Here is a 15,815-nt window from a genome sequence, read left to right as displayed (position 1 = left end):
CATGGGCATTTTTTCCCCCCTGGAATTCTTCTTTAATAAACATTGCATTTTTGCGTACTTCAAGCCCTTAAGAATACACTGAGACAGAAAAGTAGCTAAGCTTGGTATATGCACTTCAGTGTAGTAAGGAATGCAAAGATGTATACATTGGGGAGACAAGTCAACCTTTCAACAAATGAATTACCGAGCATAGGAGGGCAAATTCTACAGACCAAGACTCAGCAGTTTTCCTACACCTTAAGTAAAAGGGCAATTTTTTCAAGGAAAGTGAGGTGCACATTTTGGATAGAGAGTAGGTTTGGCAATAAGTGGGAATGATGCACATCAAACTAGAGCAGTGGTTCTCAACCGTCCTAGTGCCGTGGCCCCTTATAGGGACCCCTAACAGAAAAAATTAATTTGTAGTGTGGCAAGTAATTTGCTCCCCTAGGAGGGAAGGAATGTGAAGTGTAGCCATGCTGGAGGGAGTTCTGATCAGCCAAATTAGGTTCTCTTGATCAAGGTCATCTGCTGATCTGAGAACTTTAGTGGGGACTTTTAATGGCAACTATAATCACAGGCAGTGTTGCTCACTGTGTCTCCTGGTTCATGGTGTTTCGCAGGAGTGACCCTTATGTCAAAATCAGGAGATGGGGTCTCCTCCATCCCCTCCCACTTAACATTTCTCACCAGTTAGCTGACCTCTACTCTCCGCCCCACATCCATGCCGTGAACTGAATGGGCAGCTGCGAAGAGGCTGAGTGGGCGGCCGCGGGCTCCAGGAACAGCCCTGTTGGGTGGCCGTGAAAACGCTGGGAATGCGGCGTGGGCCTAAGGAACAGCCTGGGATTTGGTGAGCCCTGGCAAATCATCATTTGACCCCCGAGGGGGTCCCGACCCCCAGGTTGAGAACCACTGAACTAGAGCATCTAATAATTCGACGGGGTGAAGATCTTGACATCACCCACACCTTTTATCCTGCTCTTGGACAATCGACATCTACACCATGGCTGCGCAACCTGTGGCCCTCCAGCTGTTACGGAATGACAAGTCCCTTGAGGCATTGCAAGGCTCACAGTTACAAGCATGACTCCCATAGGCAGAGGCATGATGGGACGTGTAGCTCCGCAACAGCTGGAGGGCCACAAGTGGAGCAGCCATGATCTACACATTCCATGGTGATTGGATTAAGTTGTCGGTGCTACCTGTGTGGATATTAATGCTGAAGTATCTTCCTGAAACTCATTAGAACTGAAGAAGTGGATTGGGGAAGCAACAAAACATCTTCAACATTACATAACAAGTCCAATTATGTAATGTTGAATGTTGTTACTAGTGCTGAGTTAACTATTTCTAGATCATGGAAATCCTCAAAAGTGAGCTAAGAACAAAATAACTTGGATAATCATCCATGCAAAAAGAGCAAGCCTTGCTAATGAAAAAGTAGAAATTTTTGAGAGGACCTGTAGTCCCTGGACCAAATAACTGCAAACATAGGGCCAGATTCACAGAGGAGATACGACGGCGTATCTCCTGATACACCGTCGTATCTCCTGTCTTATCTATGCGGCTGATTCATAGAATCATTTCCACATAGATAGCCCTAAGATCCGGCAGGTGTAATTAACTTACACCGTCGGATCTTAGGATGCAATACCTCGGCCGCCGCTGGGGGGAGTTGGCGTCGTATTCCAGCGTCGGGTATGCAAATGAGGATTTACGGCGATCCACAAAGTTTTTTCCCGTCGTTACGTCGTCGCTAGGAATTTTTTTCCGTCGCAAATTTACACCAGCGCAGTTTGGGAGGCAAGTGCTTTGTGAATTCTGTGCTTGCCTCTCTGCGATGCGTTGGCGTAGCGTATATTAGATACGCTACGGCGGCATAAATATGCGCCGATGTATGTGAATCCAGGCCATTGTCTTTGGAAAGATAAAACGTGTAAAAGTCCGGTAAAGAGATGATGTCAAATATTTCTTTGGTCGTATGTGTTCGCTAAGTGTAAATGCATTTTTACACAAATCCCCCCCCCCCCCAAAAAAAAAATCAAAATTTTTCATCTTGGGCTGCATGCGGCCCGTAGGTCACACAGGTTGGACATCCCTGGTTTAACTCTTCAAAGGTCCTATTCCAATCTAAGAATTCTATACAGAATGGCTATCATTCTATTCTAACCTTTTTATCTTATTCTACATTTTTGGTTATAATAACTGATGAGACTTCCTTAAAAAAACTTGCAGGTGTCCCAGAGCCTACGTCAAGCTAAACAAAACACTGACACATGCATTTTGGTATATTAATAATGGAGAATTGTACTAAGTTGAAGCGTTAATACCTGAATGAAATTGCAAACTGGTCTACTCATAACACGTAACAAATGTATCAAATGTAATCTCGTAGATAACACTATTTTGTTTCTGGTGTAAGCATTTGTGTGCCTATGTACAGTATATTATATTATATATACAGTATATAAGAACTAACTTTTTAACTATTACTATCTATTAAAAATAATCAAAACTATAATAAGAATTCTTATTGTTGAGGGTAAAAGAGATGCTGAACCAAAGTCGAAAAAATTGGGAAAAATAAAAGTGCATTTATTTTCTGAAGCAAAAAACTATTCTGTGATGACTTACTCTTCTTTCTCTGTTTTCAGCTTCAGCAGACTGTTCAGTTCATCATCCAGCCCTCCTCCTGCAAAGAGATCCTACCCCCCTGTCAACATCCACTACAAGTCCCCAACACCAGCTGGGTTTAGCCAGCGTCGAAGCCACACCATGTGCCAGATATCCACAGGGGGGCGCACCATAGAGTTCTTCCCCGATGAGTAAGCACATTTTCTGTTATATTATGGTTCTGTTGTGCAGTTCGTTTTAAAGGACATTTTGCTTTGGATGGACTGAAGGAAGGTGAGATTTGGTTTCAATCAGATATTAAAAACCTGATACCATCTTACCTTTCTCGTCTGATACTGATCTCACCCATCAAACCCGTTTAAGTTGTGTTTTTAAACCAGAACTTTCTGTTTAAATTGGCTAAATACATTGCAGGTGCAACAAAGCAAAAGGTGTGCAAAGTCTTATGGCCCGTACACACGATCCGAATATCGGATGAAAACGATCGTCCGAGGAAGAATCGTACGATTTTCGGATCATGTGTACACTACTTTCGAGAGCCGATCGCGACAGTTCATCCGATATTATTCGATCGGACAAGCACGAAAATTTTCCTCGTACGATGTCAGATCGTACGATTTTCGTTTAGTCAGTACAGTTGTCGTCCGAAAATACAATACAAATACATTACAACACATGACATCACTTCCGATTATTTTTTTCTGTCGTACGAGAATTTTCGTGACTTTAATAACCTATTTCATTTTACTTGCGACTATTAAATGAAAAAAGTCGTACGATATTCGAATCGTGTGTACGAGGCATTAGGCTGGATTCACACCTATGCATTTTTAGTGCTTTTTTCATTTTGCAGATTTGCACTACAGTCCATTTATCATGGTTTCCCATGGAACATGTTCTGTAGTGAAAATCTGCAAAATGCAAAACGCACTAAAAATGCATAGGTGTGAATCCAGCCTTACATTTTCTTTTCTTTAACCACTTCCCGACCGCCGCATTTAAATGTAGGTCGACAGAATGGCACGTACAGGCAAATGGGTGTACATGTACGTCCTTGCCTTCTAGCAGGTGGGGGGACGACGGTGCGGCTATTCGTTTCTAGCCGCCCCCTCGCGATCGCTCCCCGGAGCTGAAGAACGGGGAGAGCCGTATGTAAACACGGCTTCCCCGTGCCCGTGCTTCACTATGGCGCTGCATCGATCGAGTGATCCCTTATATAGGGAGACTCGATCGATGACGTCAGTCCTACAGCCACACCCCCCTACAGTTGTAAACACACACTAGGTGAACACTAACTCCTACAGCGCCCCCTGTGGTTAACTCCCAAACTGTAACTGTCATTTTCACAATAAACAATGCAATTTAAATGCATTTTTTTCTGTGAAAATGACAATGGTCCCAAAAATGTGTCAAAATTGTCCGAAGTGTCCGCCATTAGTAGTAAAAAAAAAAAATTAATAAAAATGCAATAAAACTATCCCCTATTTTGTAAACGCTATAAATTTTGCGCAAACCAATCGATAAATGCCTATTGCGATTTTTTTTACCAAAAATAGGTAGAAGAATACGTATCGGCATAAACTGAGGAAAAACATATTTTTTATATATGTTTTTGGGGGATATTTATTATAGCAAAAAGTAAAAAATATTGTTTTTTTTTTTAAATTGTCGCTCTATTTTTGTTTATAGCGCAAAAAATAAAAACCGTAGAGGTGATCAAATACCACCAAAAGAAAGCTCTATTTGTGGGGAAAAAAGGACGCCAATTTTGTTTGGGAGCCACGTCGCACGACCGCACAATTGTCTGTTAAAGCGACTCAGTGCCGAATCGCAAAACCTGGCCTGGGCATTTAGCTGCCTAAAGGTCCGGGGCTTAAGTGGTTAAAAAGCAGCCCCAGCCTGAGTGTAGAAGCCTGTACCCTGCCAGCATGCTGCAGAGGAAGAGCCTTGCTCTCTTTTTGGAAGCGGTGGTCTCTCTCCAGAGGTCTGGAACATTCCCTACTGGGTTGGAGCACTCTGGGGCATAAGCTTTACTGATTCTTGTTTGTTCATAGGATATAATCACCTGTGTAGCCCTTTCCTAATAAAGAATACAAGTTAGGCCGCGTACACACGGTCGGTCAAAACCGATGAAAAGGGACTGAAGGACATTTTCATCGTCCAACCCGATCGTGTGTGGACCCCCATCGGTCAGTTATCCTTCGGTCCAAAATTGTAGAACTTGCTTTAAAATTTAACCGATGGACGCCTAACCGATAGGTCAAAACCGATGGTTAGTATGCAAAAGTATTGGTTCAAAATCCACGCATGCTCAAAATCCATGCATGCTCAAGTCGACGCATGCTTGGAAGCATTGAACTTCGTTTTTTTCAGCACGTCGTCGTGTTTTACGTCACCACGTTCTGACACGATCAGTTTTTTAACCTATGGTGTGTAGGCACATCAGAACATCAGTCAGCTTCATCGGTTAACCGATGACAACTGTCCTTTGAACCGTTCTCATCGGATGGACTGATCGTGTGTACGCGGCCTTAGAGTACCGGCAAATGAATTAGCATTTTCATAAGGAAATCAGTAAACCACATATACTGTATTTCTCATTACAAATTCCTTCATACTGCAACATATTCCAAAATGATTCTATTATTATATGAAATCAAGTAGCCTGTAAGTCTGCATGTTACCTTACTAGTAAAACAACACTTTAGGTCCAGTTTACACCTGAATCATACCGGAACACGGTCCACATTCCTGTATGATTCCTGTGCCATTTAGTGCAGTGGGATTTTAGCCTATTCATTTGAATGGGCTGCAATCCCACTGGATCATATCAAAATGGTGCATGCACTACATTTCAAAAACTCATTGCACCGGATAGCATGGTTTCGATGCAGACAAATGTACTGCGTTTGGGGTGTCGTTAGGAATACATTGGCACCCGCAGCAGATGCGTGCACCCAGTGCATTTTAAATGCGGTGTCGGAAACACGCACAGAACATGAGTTTCCTGCACCGCGTTCTGGTGTGAACGAGCGCTTAAAGTAAATTTCACATGCTTCAAAGTATATGCTATTTTCCATGTGTAATTGTAATGATAAATCAAAAGGAATATTCATAATTGTGACCAAAGCATTACCTTTCTTTTTTTCTAAGCAATCTTTCTTCTGTGTTCCCATTTAACAAACTATTCATTCCTTTTGAACCTGCAATGTGTATGCTACTAACAAAAATTTAAAAAAGTGTGCCTTGGTTTGCACGTAATGGGCCAGATTCACAGAACAAATACGCAGGAGTATCTACTGATACTCCGGCGTAATTTCAAATTTGCCGCGTCGTATCTTGATTTGTGATTCACAAACAATATACGACGGCTTTTGGCTAAGATCGGACCGGCTTACGGCTTCGTACGCCTTCGGATCTTAGGCTGCAATACTTTGGCCGCCGCTGGGTGGAGTTTGCGTCGTTTTCCAGCATCGGGTATGCAAATTAGCATTTACGGCGATCCACGAACCTACTCGCGTGCATAACTTTGTTTTTTCCCGTCGCAAAGTTAAGCAATCTTTTTCATTGCTTAACTTTACACCAGCCATGTTAAAGTATGGCCGTCGTTCCCGCTTCGAATTTTAAATTTAAAATTTTTTTTGGCGTAAGTACGTTACGCACGTCGCCATTCACAAACACATCGGGGCGCCGTAATTTCGCGCAAAGCACGTTGGGAAAATTGCGAACGGAGCATGCGCAGAACGTTCGGCGCGGGAGCGCGCCTAATTTAAATGGTACACGCCCCATTTGAATTAGGCGGGCTTGCGCCGGACGTCTTTACGATACACCGCCGCAAGTTTACAGGTAAGTGCTTTGTGAATCAGGCACTTACGCTGAAAACTTGCGGCGGTGTAACGTAAACGGGATACGTTACGCCGCGGCGCAGGTACCTGAATCTGGCCCAATATCTCTAATCTAACCCAACCAGTAGGGCCACAGCTAACAAGGTTTCTGATTGGTCCATGCCACAGCCTTTGCATTTGTACCCCACTGCTTGCCAATAGCTTGAGCATTCTAACCCTACTAATCTCAGTGATGCGGAGATGTATATTTTTGGGTGAGCCTATTAGTTCCAAGTTCCATAGGTAATACCTGCTGTTATCTATATACCCCCTGCTCTGTGCACCTCTCTGATTTAGTTTTAATTGTACTTTGTTATTAGTGAGCTTACTTTTTAAGTTTTTTTTTTTTTTTAGTGTTCTGTCCCCCAGTAGACAAGGTACAAGGTCAGACAGGTTACCCCCACTCCCCCCTGCAGTTTTCCAAAATATTAGTTGGCAAGGAGAAGGCCGCGCGATAAAAGGCCCTTGTCTTGGCTCAAAGCACTTGCTAAGAGGAATGCAGAGGAAGGGGACATGTCAGTCTCGTGTCCCTCTACATTCCTTTTGCTGCCACTTGTCTAGTCAAGTGCTTAGAGCTGAGGCAGTAGTGCTAACCACTTAGCCACTGAGCAGCCCCAGTTTTATAGTTTTTTTAAAGCCAATGTGCTGCTTAAGGGTGGAATGTTTTTTGGTGGAGCTTAGCCATTAAAGTGGAGTTCCACCCAAAAATGGAACTTCCTCCCCCGCTCCGGTGTCACATTAGGCACCTTTCAGGGGGAGGGGGAGGGAGCAGATACCTGTGTAATACAGGTATTTGCTCCCACTTCCGGGCATAGATCACCTCGGTGATCAAGGTGACCTACGCCACTTCCGGTGCCTACTCTGTCCTCCCCCGCTGTCTTCTGGGAGACGCACAGGTCCCAGAAGACAGCAGGGACCAGTGAGAACGTGCAGCGCGACTCACGCATGCGCAGTAGGAAACCAGGAGGTCAAGCCACTTCCCGATTCCCTTACTGAGGATGGTGGCGGTAGCAGCTAAAAGCCAACTGATAGATCAGCCCCGGCTGCTGACATTGCGTGCAACTTGGTCATGTAAGTGTCCATATATTAAAAGTCAGCAGCTGCAGTATTTGTAGCTGCTGGCTTTTAATATTTTTTTTCCAGTGGACCTCCACTTTAAATTATGAAAGTCAGGCCTATCCTCATTAAGTAAGGGTCCATGCACGTGGGGATTACGCACACATTTTAGAGGCCTGGCAAGAATATAGCCATGTGCAGCCATTCATTTGTATGGCAGGTTGTATGTGGCACATGTTGCTTCCTGGGTGCAGAAATTTACGCCAGGCATCTAGAATGCTTGTGTAAGCCCCATGTGCAGGAACCCTTAGGTTAGTAGTGGGCAACACTGTCAGTGTTGACGGGCTTTTGCACGTTGCAAATGGTTTTGCATTCCCATACAAGTCTATTGAAATACCAGAACCACTTGGAGCAGGTCAGATGCATCTATCAAAGAAATCTGAATGACCTCAGAAGTGTCTCCACCTAATTGACACGAGTCCAAAGCCCATTGACACAGACACTTATGATGTTTGCTCCTAGGCAACCTAAGACCGAGTAGAGGTCACATTATAAAGGCTGACAGGTTCACTTTAAAAAGAAGGGCTGCAGGAATAGGCAGACCAGTAATGTAGCTCCCATTGGGATAATCATTTCATTCTTCCATTTCCAGGTCACTCTGCTTACTAGAAACATTACCCATGCACTGCCTGTAACCCTTGCTGCTTTGCTTTCTGCGCTCCCCCTGACGCTCTGCACCCTCTCCCTCTTTCTTTTTTTTCTAGATTGAGAAGTAACACTGTGGCTTCTCTCCTCAGCGACTGCGCATCCTCAGCTCGCCGTGAGCAAAAACGGGAGCAGTACCGCCAAGTGCGGGAGCATGTGCGCAACGACGATGGTCGTCTGCAGGCCTGTGGGTGGAGCTTGCCTGCTAAGTACAAGCAGGTTGGTGACTGAGGTCTACTTCACTAGTTGGGGTTTACTTTGTCTACAGGGAGTGGAGTCAGCCGTTTTGTATATTAAAGCAGATACTTAGATCCTCTCGGGGAAGTAGAAAATAATGATGAGGTTCTTATTGATTTCTTATGAAATGCTATTTCAGCCTTAAAATAGCTGTCTAGAGCAATGGGGAATTGTGCAGCTGTTACACTTCTACAGTGATATCAAAAATGGGAAAGGGGGCTTGATCTTAGTGCTGCCAGCATAGAAGGCAGACAGATAACAATGGGGAGGCCTTGTTGCTGGCTGTCTATCCACTGCTGATTTCATTGGCTCTTCCCCTTCCCTAGCGTTACACAAAAAGTGTAACGCTATACAAAAACTTTTATATTAGAATGGTAAGAAACTATGTCTGTTTGTGTCATAATCAGTCTCCAGAGACCCCAGCAAGTAAGTGGAAATTTCCTCAAAATTAGGTAAAATTCCACCTTTGATAGCTGAACAAGACAAGAGAACAAGTGCCCCATTGGGAAATTTCCCCTCTATTGCTGTTCCGGTGACAACTGTTACATTACCCTTAATCTCTTTACCAGAGGTAATGGCCTAGATCAGTGGTCTCCAAACTGTGGCACAGGGGCCACATGTGGCCCTTTGCTAGGTTTTATCCACCCCTTGGGGCACTATTTCATTCACCAATACCAACAGTGGGGCACTATCCCTCCCAATAAAACTAACAATGGGGCCCAATTCCTCCCAATGACACAAACAATGGGGCACAATTCCTCCCAATGACGGGCGCAATTCCTCCCAGTGACAAGAATCATGGGGTACAATTCCTCCCACTGACACCAATGATTGGGATCTTTTCCTCTCAATGGCACCAATGATGGGACACAATTCCTCTCAATGACACCAATGATGGGGTACTATTCCTTCCACTGACACCAAAGATGGGGCATTGTTTTTTCCCACTGACATCAGGACCTTTTCTATGCCCAATGGCCACTGTCCAGTGCCTGTGTAAACTATAATGGTACACTTTACATTTCAGTTACCCTTTATGCAAATTCTGAATCCCCAAAGAATTTTTAAATGTCTTGATAATTTTTTAGCTGAGTCCAAATGGAGGCCAAGAGGATAATCGCATGAAGAATGTTCCAGTGCCTGTCTACTGCAGGCCTCTTGTGGAGAAAGACCCCACTATGAAGGTAATAGCACAACCATCTGTTTGTGCCTAGTCCTAGTTACATCTGAGATATTCAAGGCTATAAAACTCTCTGTTTTGAGATGATAAAAACTTCTTGTTGTTTCCCGCAGTTGTGGTGTGCAGCTGGAGTGGATTTAACTGGTTGGAAGCCAGTTGAGGAGGAATCTGCACTTGGAGTCAAAGCAGTAACTGGTCGGGATCCTCTGACAACTGAATCAGAAGTGGAAGGGGAGAGCAAGAGCACACATACGTCACCGGAGAAGAAGAAGGTAAGAACGAAGCAAAAGACTCAAATGATTTCAGTCACTTCAACTTCTAAAATCCAATCTTTTTCAGCATCAAGAGGAACAATACTCAACTCAAATTCTTTCTTGGCCCATCTGACCACTAGACATGTGTATGCTGAAATATTTTGTTTCGGAATTTCGTTTTCGTCTGAAAAATAAATGTATTTAGTTACTCCCGAAATTAGTTTTTATTTTTTTTCCGTTAAAAATTGAATTTGTCCGAAAATCTGAATTAATTGGTAGAATCTGTCATTGAAGGCATATGGTGTCTGTCGAATGTTCAAAGAAGATTTGACGGAGCAGCTAAACTGTTCAACGCCGCAATCGTACATTTCCTGTTGAATGTTCCACCTACAAGCTAGCTATAATAGAATTCTAATGTTGTATGACTAGTAATAATTATATCTATTAATTATTAATACTAGTCAACCAACAGTAGAATTTTTCTATAGCCTATGGGACGGATGCATTTGACCGTAAATGTACGATTGCGGCGTTGTACAGTTTAGCTGCTCCGTCGAATCTTCTTAGAACTTTCGACAGACACCATAAGCCTTCAATGACAGATTCGACATTTGTATGTTTTTTGCTGGTTCGTCGAATCTTCGTCATTCATGTTGAATTGTCTACCCCAACAGTCAGCCGACTTTCACATTCGTTTTTCCAATTGCAAACTTCTAGCTATTTTACTGCTCCTCCTCTTTGGTTACAATCAGCCAATAACATTCATCATCATCGTTATTTTTATTTTACTTCTCCCACCCAATTCCAGCAGCGATCTTTTCTCTCTACGTCGAATCTTTTGTCTCTATAATGTCGAATCTTTTCTCTCTATAATGTCGAATCTTTTCTCTCTATAATGTCGAATCTTTTCTCTTTATATCAAATCTTTTCTCTCTATGTAGAATAATCTCAGACTAATAGAGTTAAGGTTAGGCACATTGGACCACAGGTTCGATAGATACAGATTGTTATTGTCAGCGTCATGTCGAATCTCCTATATAAATCGAACTGTTGTCGCAACGAAAACTAATATAAAGCATTTGTTTATGTTGGATCTTTTGGTTTCCGGATTCTGCGCTTTCCTTATCCTTTGTTAAAAGGATAACGAAAATACCTGAAATTCGGACGAAAGCGAATGCACATGTCTACTGACCACTCCATTGACTTAGCTGGCTAGCCATTCCCTTAACATGCTAGGTTTTTCTTATCACTGTAATACTTAAAGTCATTGCCGCTTCACACAAGGAAATAGTGAAGATGGCTCTTTCGTGCAGTTGGGCTCTCCAATTATTTTTCTTCATTATGGAGAATTCATTAGAAGTATGTGACACCAATATTTGGCTTTGTAACCGCTATAACTTTTAGGCAGACCATATATTATGCAATTTTCTTGACTTTCAAGCACGGGTTGAAGCTAAGAAAATTGCAGGATTCACATGTTGATGGGTGGATCCCTCCCCCAGTACTATTGTGTTCTGCCAGTGAGGAGCATAGGAAGCCTTCCCCACCGACAGAATACAATGATCACTGCTGGCAGCTGTTGGCAGTGATTGGGCGAAAAAAAAAAAAAAAAAAAAAAATTCAGTTTGGTTGTACTAAAGTTGATCAATTGATAGACTTCCAGTACAATGTACAACCAGCTTGCACATAGACAGCTTAAGATTTATCCATTTCCTGCAAAATTGGCTGAATTTCAATCTGTCTCTGGTCGGCTTTAGATAGATTGGGAGTTCTGATGCAAGACTGATGTTCCTAAGGGATAGAAGAAGCAAGCATGTAAGTGAACTTCCCAGGAACCATTTAAAGCTCAAATGTCAGCTTTTAATAAAGTTGACCTCTCAGGCCCCGTACACACGACCGAACATGTCTGCTGAAACTGGTCCGCGGACCAGTTTCAGCAGACATGTTCGGTCGTGTGTAGGCCCGAGCGGACAGGATTCCAGCGTACATTTGCCCGCCGGGCCTTTTTCCAGCGGGCAAATATTTCCAAACTTGTTTAGAAACAGCCCGCTGGAATCCTGTCCGCTCGGACATGTTCGGTCGTCTGTACAGACCTACCGTACATGTCCGAGCGCCCGCCATCCCTCGCATGCGTCGAATGACTTCGACGCATGCGTGGAAGCATTGAACGGGCAGGGCCGCCCACGTCGCCGCGTCATTGTCGCGGCGACGGCGCGGCCACGCCCCGCGTATTGTTTACGCGTGGATTTCTGTATGATGGTGAGTACAGCCATCATACAGAAATCCCCGGGCAGACATGTACGGTGAAAACAGTCCGGCGGACCGGTTTCATCGTACATGTTTGCTCGTCTGTACGCGGCCTAACATGCACATTTCTGTATAAGTATATACAATTTTTACACTGACATTGTAACATTACTTTCTTATAGTTTTTTGGAACAACTGATATTGTAAGGTCGAACAACAAAGTAATGAATAGTATTTATTATCTTGTTTATTTGTGACTGTGCAAGTTTTCAAAGTATCCTTTGTGTCCATTGGGGCATTCTCAAAATGTTCTTGTTGTGGGGGTGACTGTAGCATGTAATAAGCAAACATTCTGTTATCACTTATAGACAGAGATGTAAAGACATAGACACAGAAATTGTGGCACTTTGGGTATTTCAATTTAGCACAGTAAGAAACTTCATAGTCAGCACAGACAGAGTAGAAAAAAATAAGCGATGAATACTGTTCCCAAGGTTTGCCTTGCTTAACAGTATCATATTTGCGAAAATGGTGGTAGGAGTTGTGTTTTTAATAGTGTGTCAAGTGTCTAATAGTGGATCAATTCTATTTTCAGACTAAGGAGCTTCATGAAGCTGATGCCACTTCCAGCCGTGTATGGATCCTTACCAGCACTTTGTCTACAAGCAAAGTTGTCATCATTGATGCCAATCAGCCCGGCACCCTGGTAGATCAGTTCACAGTCTGCAACGCTCATGTGCTGTGCATCGCCAGTATACCTGGTATGATAATTTTTCAAGAATAAAATACATTTTCACCTGTTTAACAATCAAGGTTTATATAAAAAATAATCCCACCTCCCAAGTACTACTACATAAAATACTATCATATTCTACCTGGATGATGAGGTCAGTTTCAAGCTTGCTCACTAATGTGTCAAATCAGCCATCTCCTTATTGTTCAGAACAAACTAGGAAGGAGACACCTTTATTGAGGTTTTTGGGAATTTTGTTCAGAGACAGATTCCTATTTAATTAGATCCATTTCAACAGCTGTTGGTCTTGTGGTGACGGCAGCAGTTTGAGAAGCTTCTGAGATTGTTCAGAATCCATTGACAGGTGCATTTCACTTGCAGTTTACCTCCTTTTGAGCTGCATTGACCTGCTTCAAATGGGTTTTGCATTCTCATAAACTTTTGCAGCAAACAAAAGTTCAGGAACACAGATCCTTATGCCTTGTACACACGATCGGAATTTCCATCGGGATAAACTCTAATGGATCTTTCTGATGGAAATCCGTTCAAGCTGTCTTGCATACACACTTTCACACCAAATTCCAACCGTCCAAAATGCGGTGACGTACAACACTGCGACAAGTAAAATTAAGTTCAATGCTTCCAAGCATGCGTCGACTTGATTCTGAGCATGTGTGTTTTTTTTCTCCATCAGGGTTCCATACATACGAACGGAATTCATTTTTATTCATTGGAATAAAATAAAAAAAAGTCCTCTTTCTAAGTCAGTTGGAATTTCCGATGAAAAAACTCAGATGGGGCACACACACTGTCGAAATATCCAATGAAAAAAATTCCGTCTGACTTTTTCCATTGGAAATTCCGATCGTGTGTACAAGGCATTATACTTTAAGGAAGTCTATGGCATTCAGCCTATGGCATGCTTGTTTTAAACAATGCTAAATTGTCAGGGCTACCAAACTGTAACATACATTCTAAACTAATATATTCTGTAAAGTGGCAGTGTAGATTTTCTTAAGGAATTTGGAGGGAGTTCATAAGAAACACATACGCGTATCCTAATATTTGTTGTCCATAAAGCGTGTTTTATAAGTACTGTATATTAGGTACAAAAAAAAACATAAAATACTCCAAAGAGTTAAAATAGTAAAAACACATCAAGGACCTGTTTATCATTGTACTCTACAGCCATATGAGACGTTCTAAAGTTACATCTACCATTGGTTAATCCCTGTTTCGAGATACTGTTCCGAGATACTTCACATCAAACTGTAATAAGAAGTGTTTCTATACTTACTGGCTTTTGAATGAAGAGGGGAGTGAGTAATAGAATGAAAATTGGAATCCTCTAAAACTTTGCACCATTATTTTTTGACACATTAAAAGTTAAAAACGACATCTGATATATCTACTAGTAGATCTCTAAAAGTTATTTTACTTCTTACTAACCAGTAACTTTGTGTTCTGCAGCTGCCAGTGACATTGATTACCCACCGGGCGAGATATTTCTGGAGGCAGATGTCAACCCCGAGGACTCAGGTGACACTGACGGGGTCCTGGCAGGAATCACCATTGTAGGGTGCGCCACTAGATGCAATGTGCCACGAAGCAACTGTTCCTCTCGGGGTGATACCCCAGTACTGGACAAGAGTCAGGGTTAGTGGTTCCAAAATCTCCACATCCCAGTACAAAATTACTGCCAGTTTCTCAAGAATTGATTATGGCTTTAAGGTTTGTACAGATAGCTAAGCAAAAGATTCAGTATCTCATTTGCTAGGAGCATCTGAGTCTGGTGATATTTGGAACATGTCCAGGCATCGGAAAGGCCAAAGAAGTAGAAGTATACTAAATAGCCCCACAATTATGTATTTTTTTTTGTTTTGCTACGTGAGGTTTGGGTAATGTTTTACGTGGGATCTGCAGAAAAAACTGAGAAGGGTAAAAAAAGTAAACGGGGAAGAAAAAAATGAAAATACTAGAAGAAAATAAAGGAATAAAAGGGAAAAAGGAAGCAGGAAAATGTATGGGAAAAGAAAAGATGAAAAGGAAAAGAAAAAGAGAAAACAAAGAAACAGGAAGGGAAAGGAGAGGAAAGGGTACAAGGGAGGGAACGAGCAAGTCTTGGAAAACACAAAAGCGAGTGCCTGGGAAAATTAAGGAAAAGATAAGTGAATAGCAAGAAAAGGAAAAAAAAAGAAGATAATTGATAATTGAATTGAAACAGGAATCAAGGAAAGAACAGAAAAAAAGAAAAAGGTTAAAGGCAACTAAAAATAAACTGGAAAAAAAATTGGTTCAAGAGTCACAGTAATCAATATTGCTACCTAATAGTCAGTGTTGTAACACTAACCAGAAATAAAAATATATTAAGAAACTATTATCAGAACATTCATCCCTTCCAAAATACTGTTTTAGACTTGTATTCTTAAACCATAAGGGCACTCCACTATTCATTTGTAACCTCTAGATTGTCTTTATGTGAGCCTTAAGGTCTATTCAGCAGTACTGTGATAATAGTGGTAATGCCATCTGTCCCTCAGGGGAGGTCTCCACAACCAGTAATGGTAAACTCAACCAGCACCAATCAGCGGAGGAAGCCACAGAAGCCTTGGAAGTATCAGAACCCACTACCAGTGAAGCAGAACCAACGCAGGTCCGACCAGGAGCCCTCACAGAGCATGTTTTCACTGACCCAGCACCTGTTGCCAATGGCAGGCTGTGCAGGTACATAGTCCATCCTCTTAGAATGATGAATAGATCTTTTTATTGCAAGTTGACATGTTGAGTATTCCTAAATTAAGTGTTATTTAATTAAATGTCAATAATAATTGCAGCTGGGAAGCTGGATTTCTCCTGCATCTTGCAAGACAAAGCAGGAGTGGTAGGATGGAATGAGCAGAGAT

At 42.4% G+C, this 15,815-nt stretch overlaps 1 protein-coding gene across 12 annotated transcripts in view; it reads left to right on the top strand.

The window, feature by feature from the left end:
• Positions 1 to 15,815, top strand: part of MAPK8IP3 (mitogen-activated protein kinase 8 interacting protein 3) — a 171,259-nt gene that overhangs the window by 111,539 nt on the left and 43,905 nt on the right. For 7 of the 12 annotated variants that reach the window (XM_040356642.1, XM_040356644.1, XM_040356640.1 and 4 more), the window contains 7 exons: positions 2,637 to 2,807; positions 8,321 to 8,480; positions 9,587 to 9,682; positions 9,792 to 9,950; positions 12,775 to 12,940; positions 14,383 to 14,568; positions 15,453 to 15,636. In XM_040356642.1, coding sequence (XP_040212576.1) covers positions 2,637 to 2,807; positions 8,321 to 8,480; positions 9,587 to 9,682; positions 9,792 to 9,950; positions 12,775 to 12,940; positions 14,383 to 14,568; positions 15,453 to 15,636 — 1,122 coding nt within the window. The remainder of the gene's footprint in view (positions 1 to 2,636; positions 2,808 to 8,320; positions 8,481 to 9,586; positions 9,683 to 9,791; positions 9,951 to 12,774; positions 12,941 to 14,382; positions 14,569 to 15,452; positions 15,637 to 15,815) is intronic. The other 5 variants (XM_040356648.1, XM_040356650.1, XM_040356649.1 and 2 more) reach the window with 2 other exon arrangements.

The sequence above is a fragment of the Rana temporaria genome, chromosome 6 (genome assembly GCF_905171775.1).
Source record: "Rana temporaria chromosome 6, aRanTem1.1, whole genome shotgun sequence".
In the NCBI taxonomy this organism is placed as follows: Eukaryota; Metazoa; Chordata; class Amphibia; order Anura; family Ranidae; genus Rana; species Rana temporaria.
Note: the sequence above shows the minus strand (reverse complement) of the source record. Positions and strands in the feature narration are given on the sequence as shown.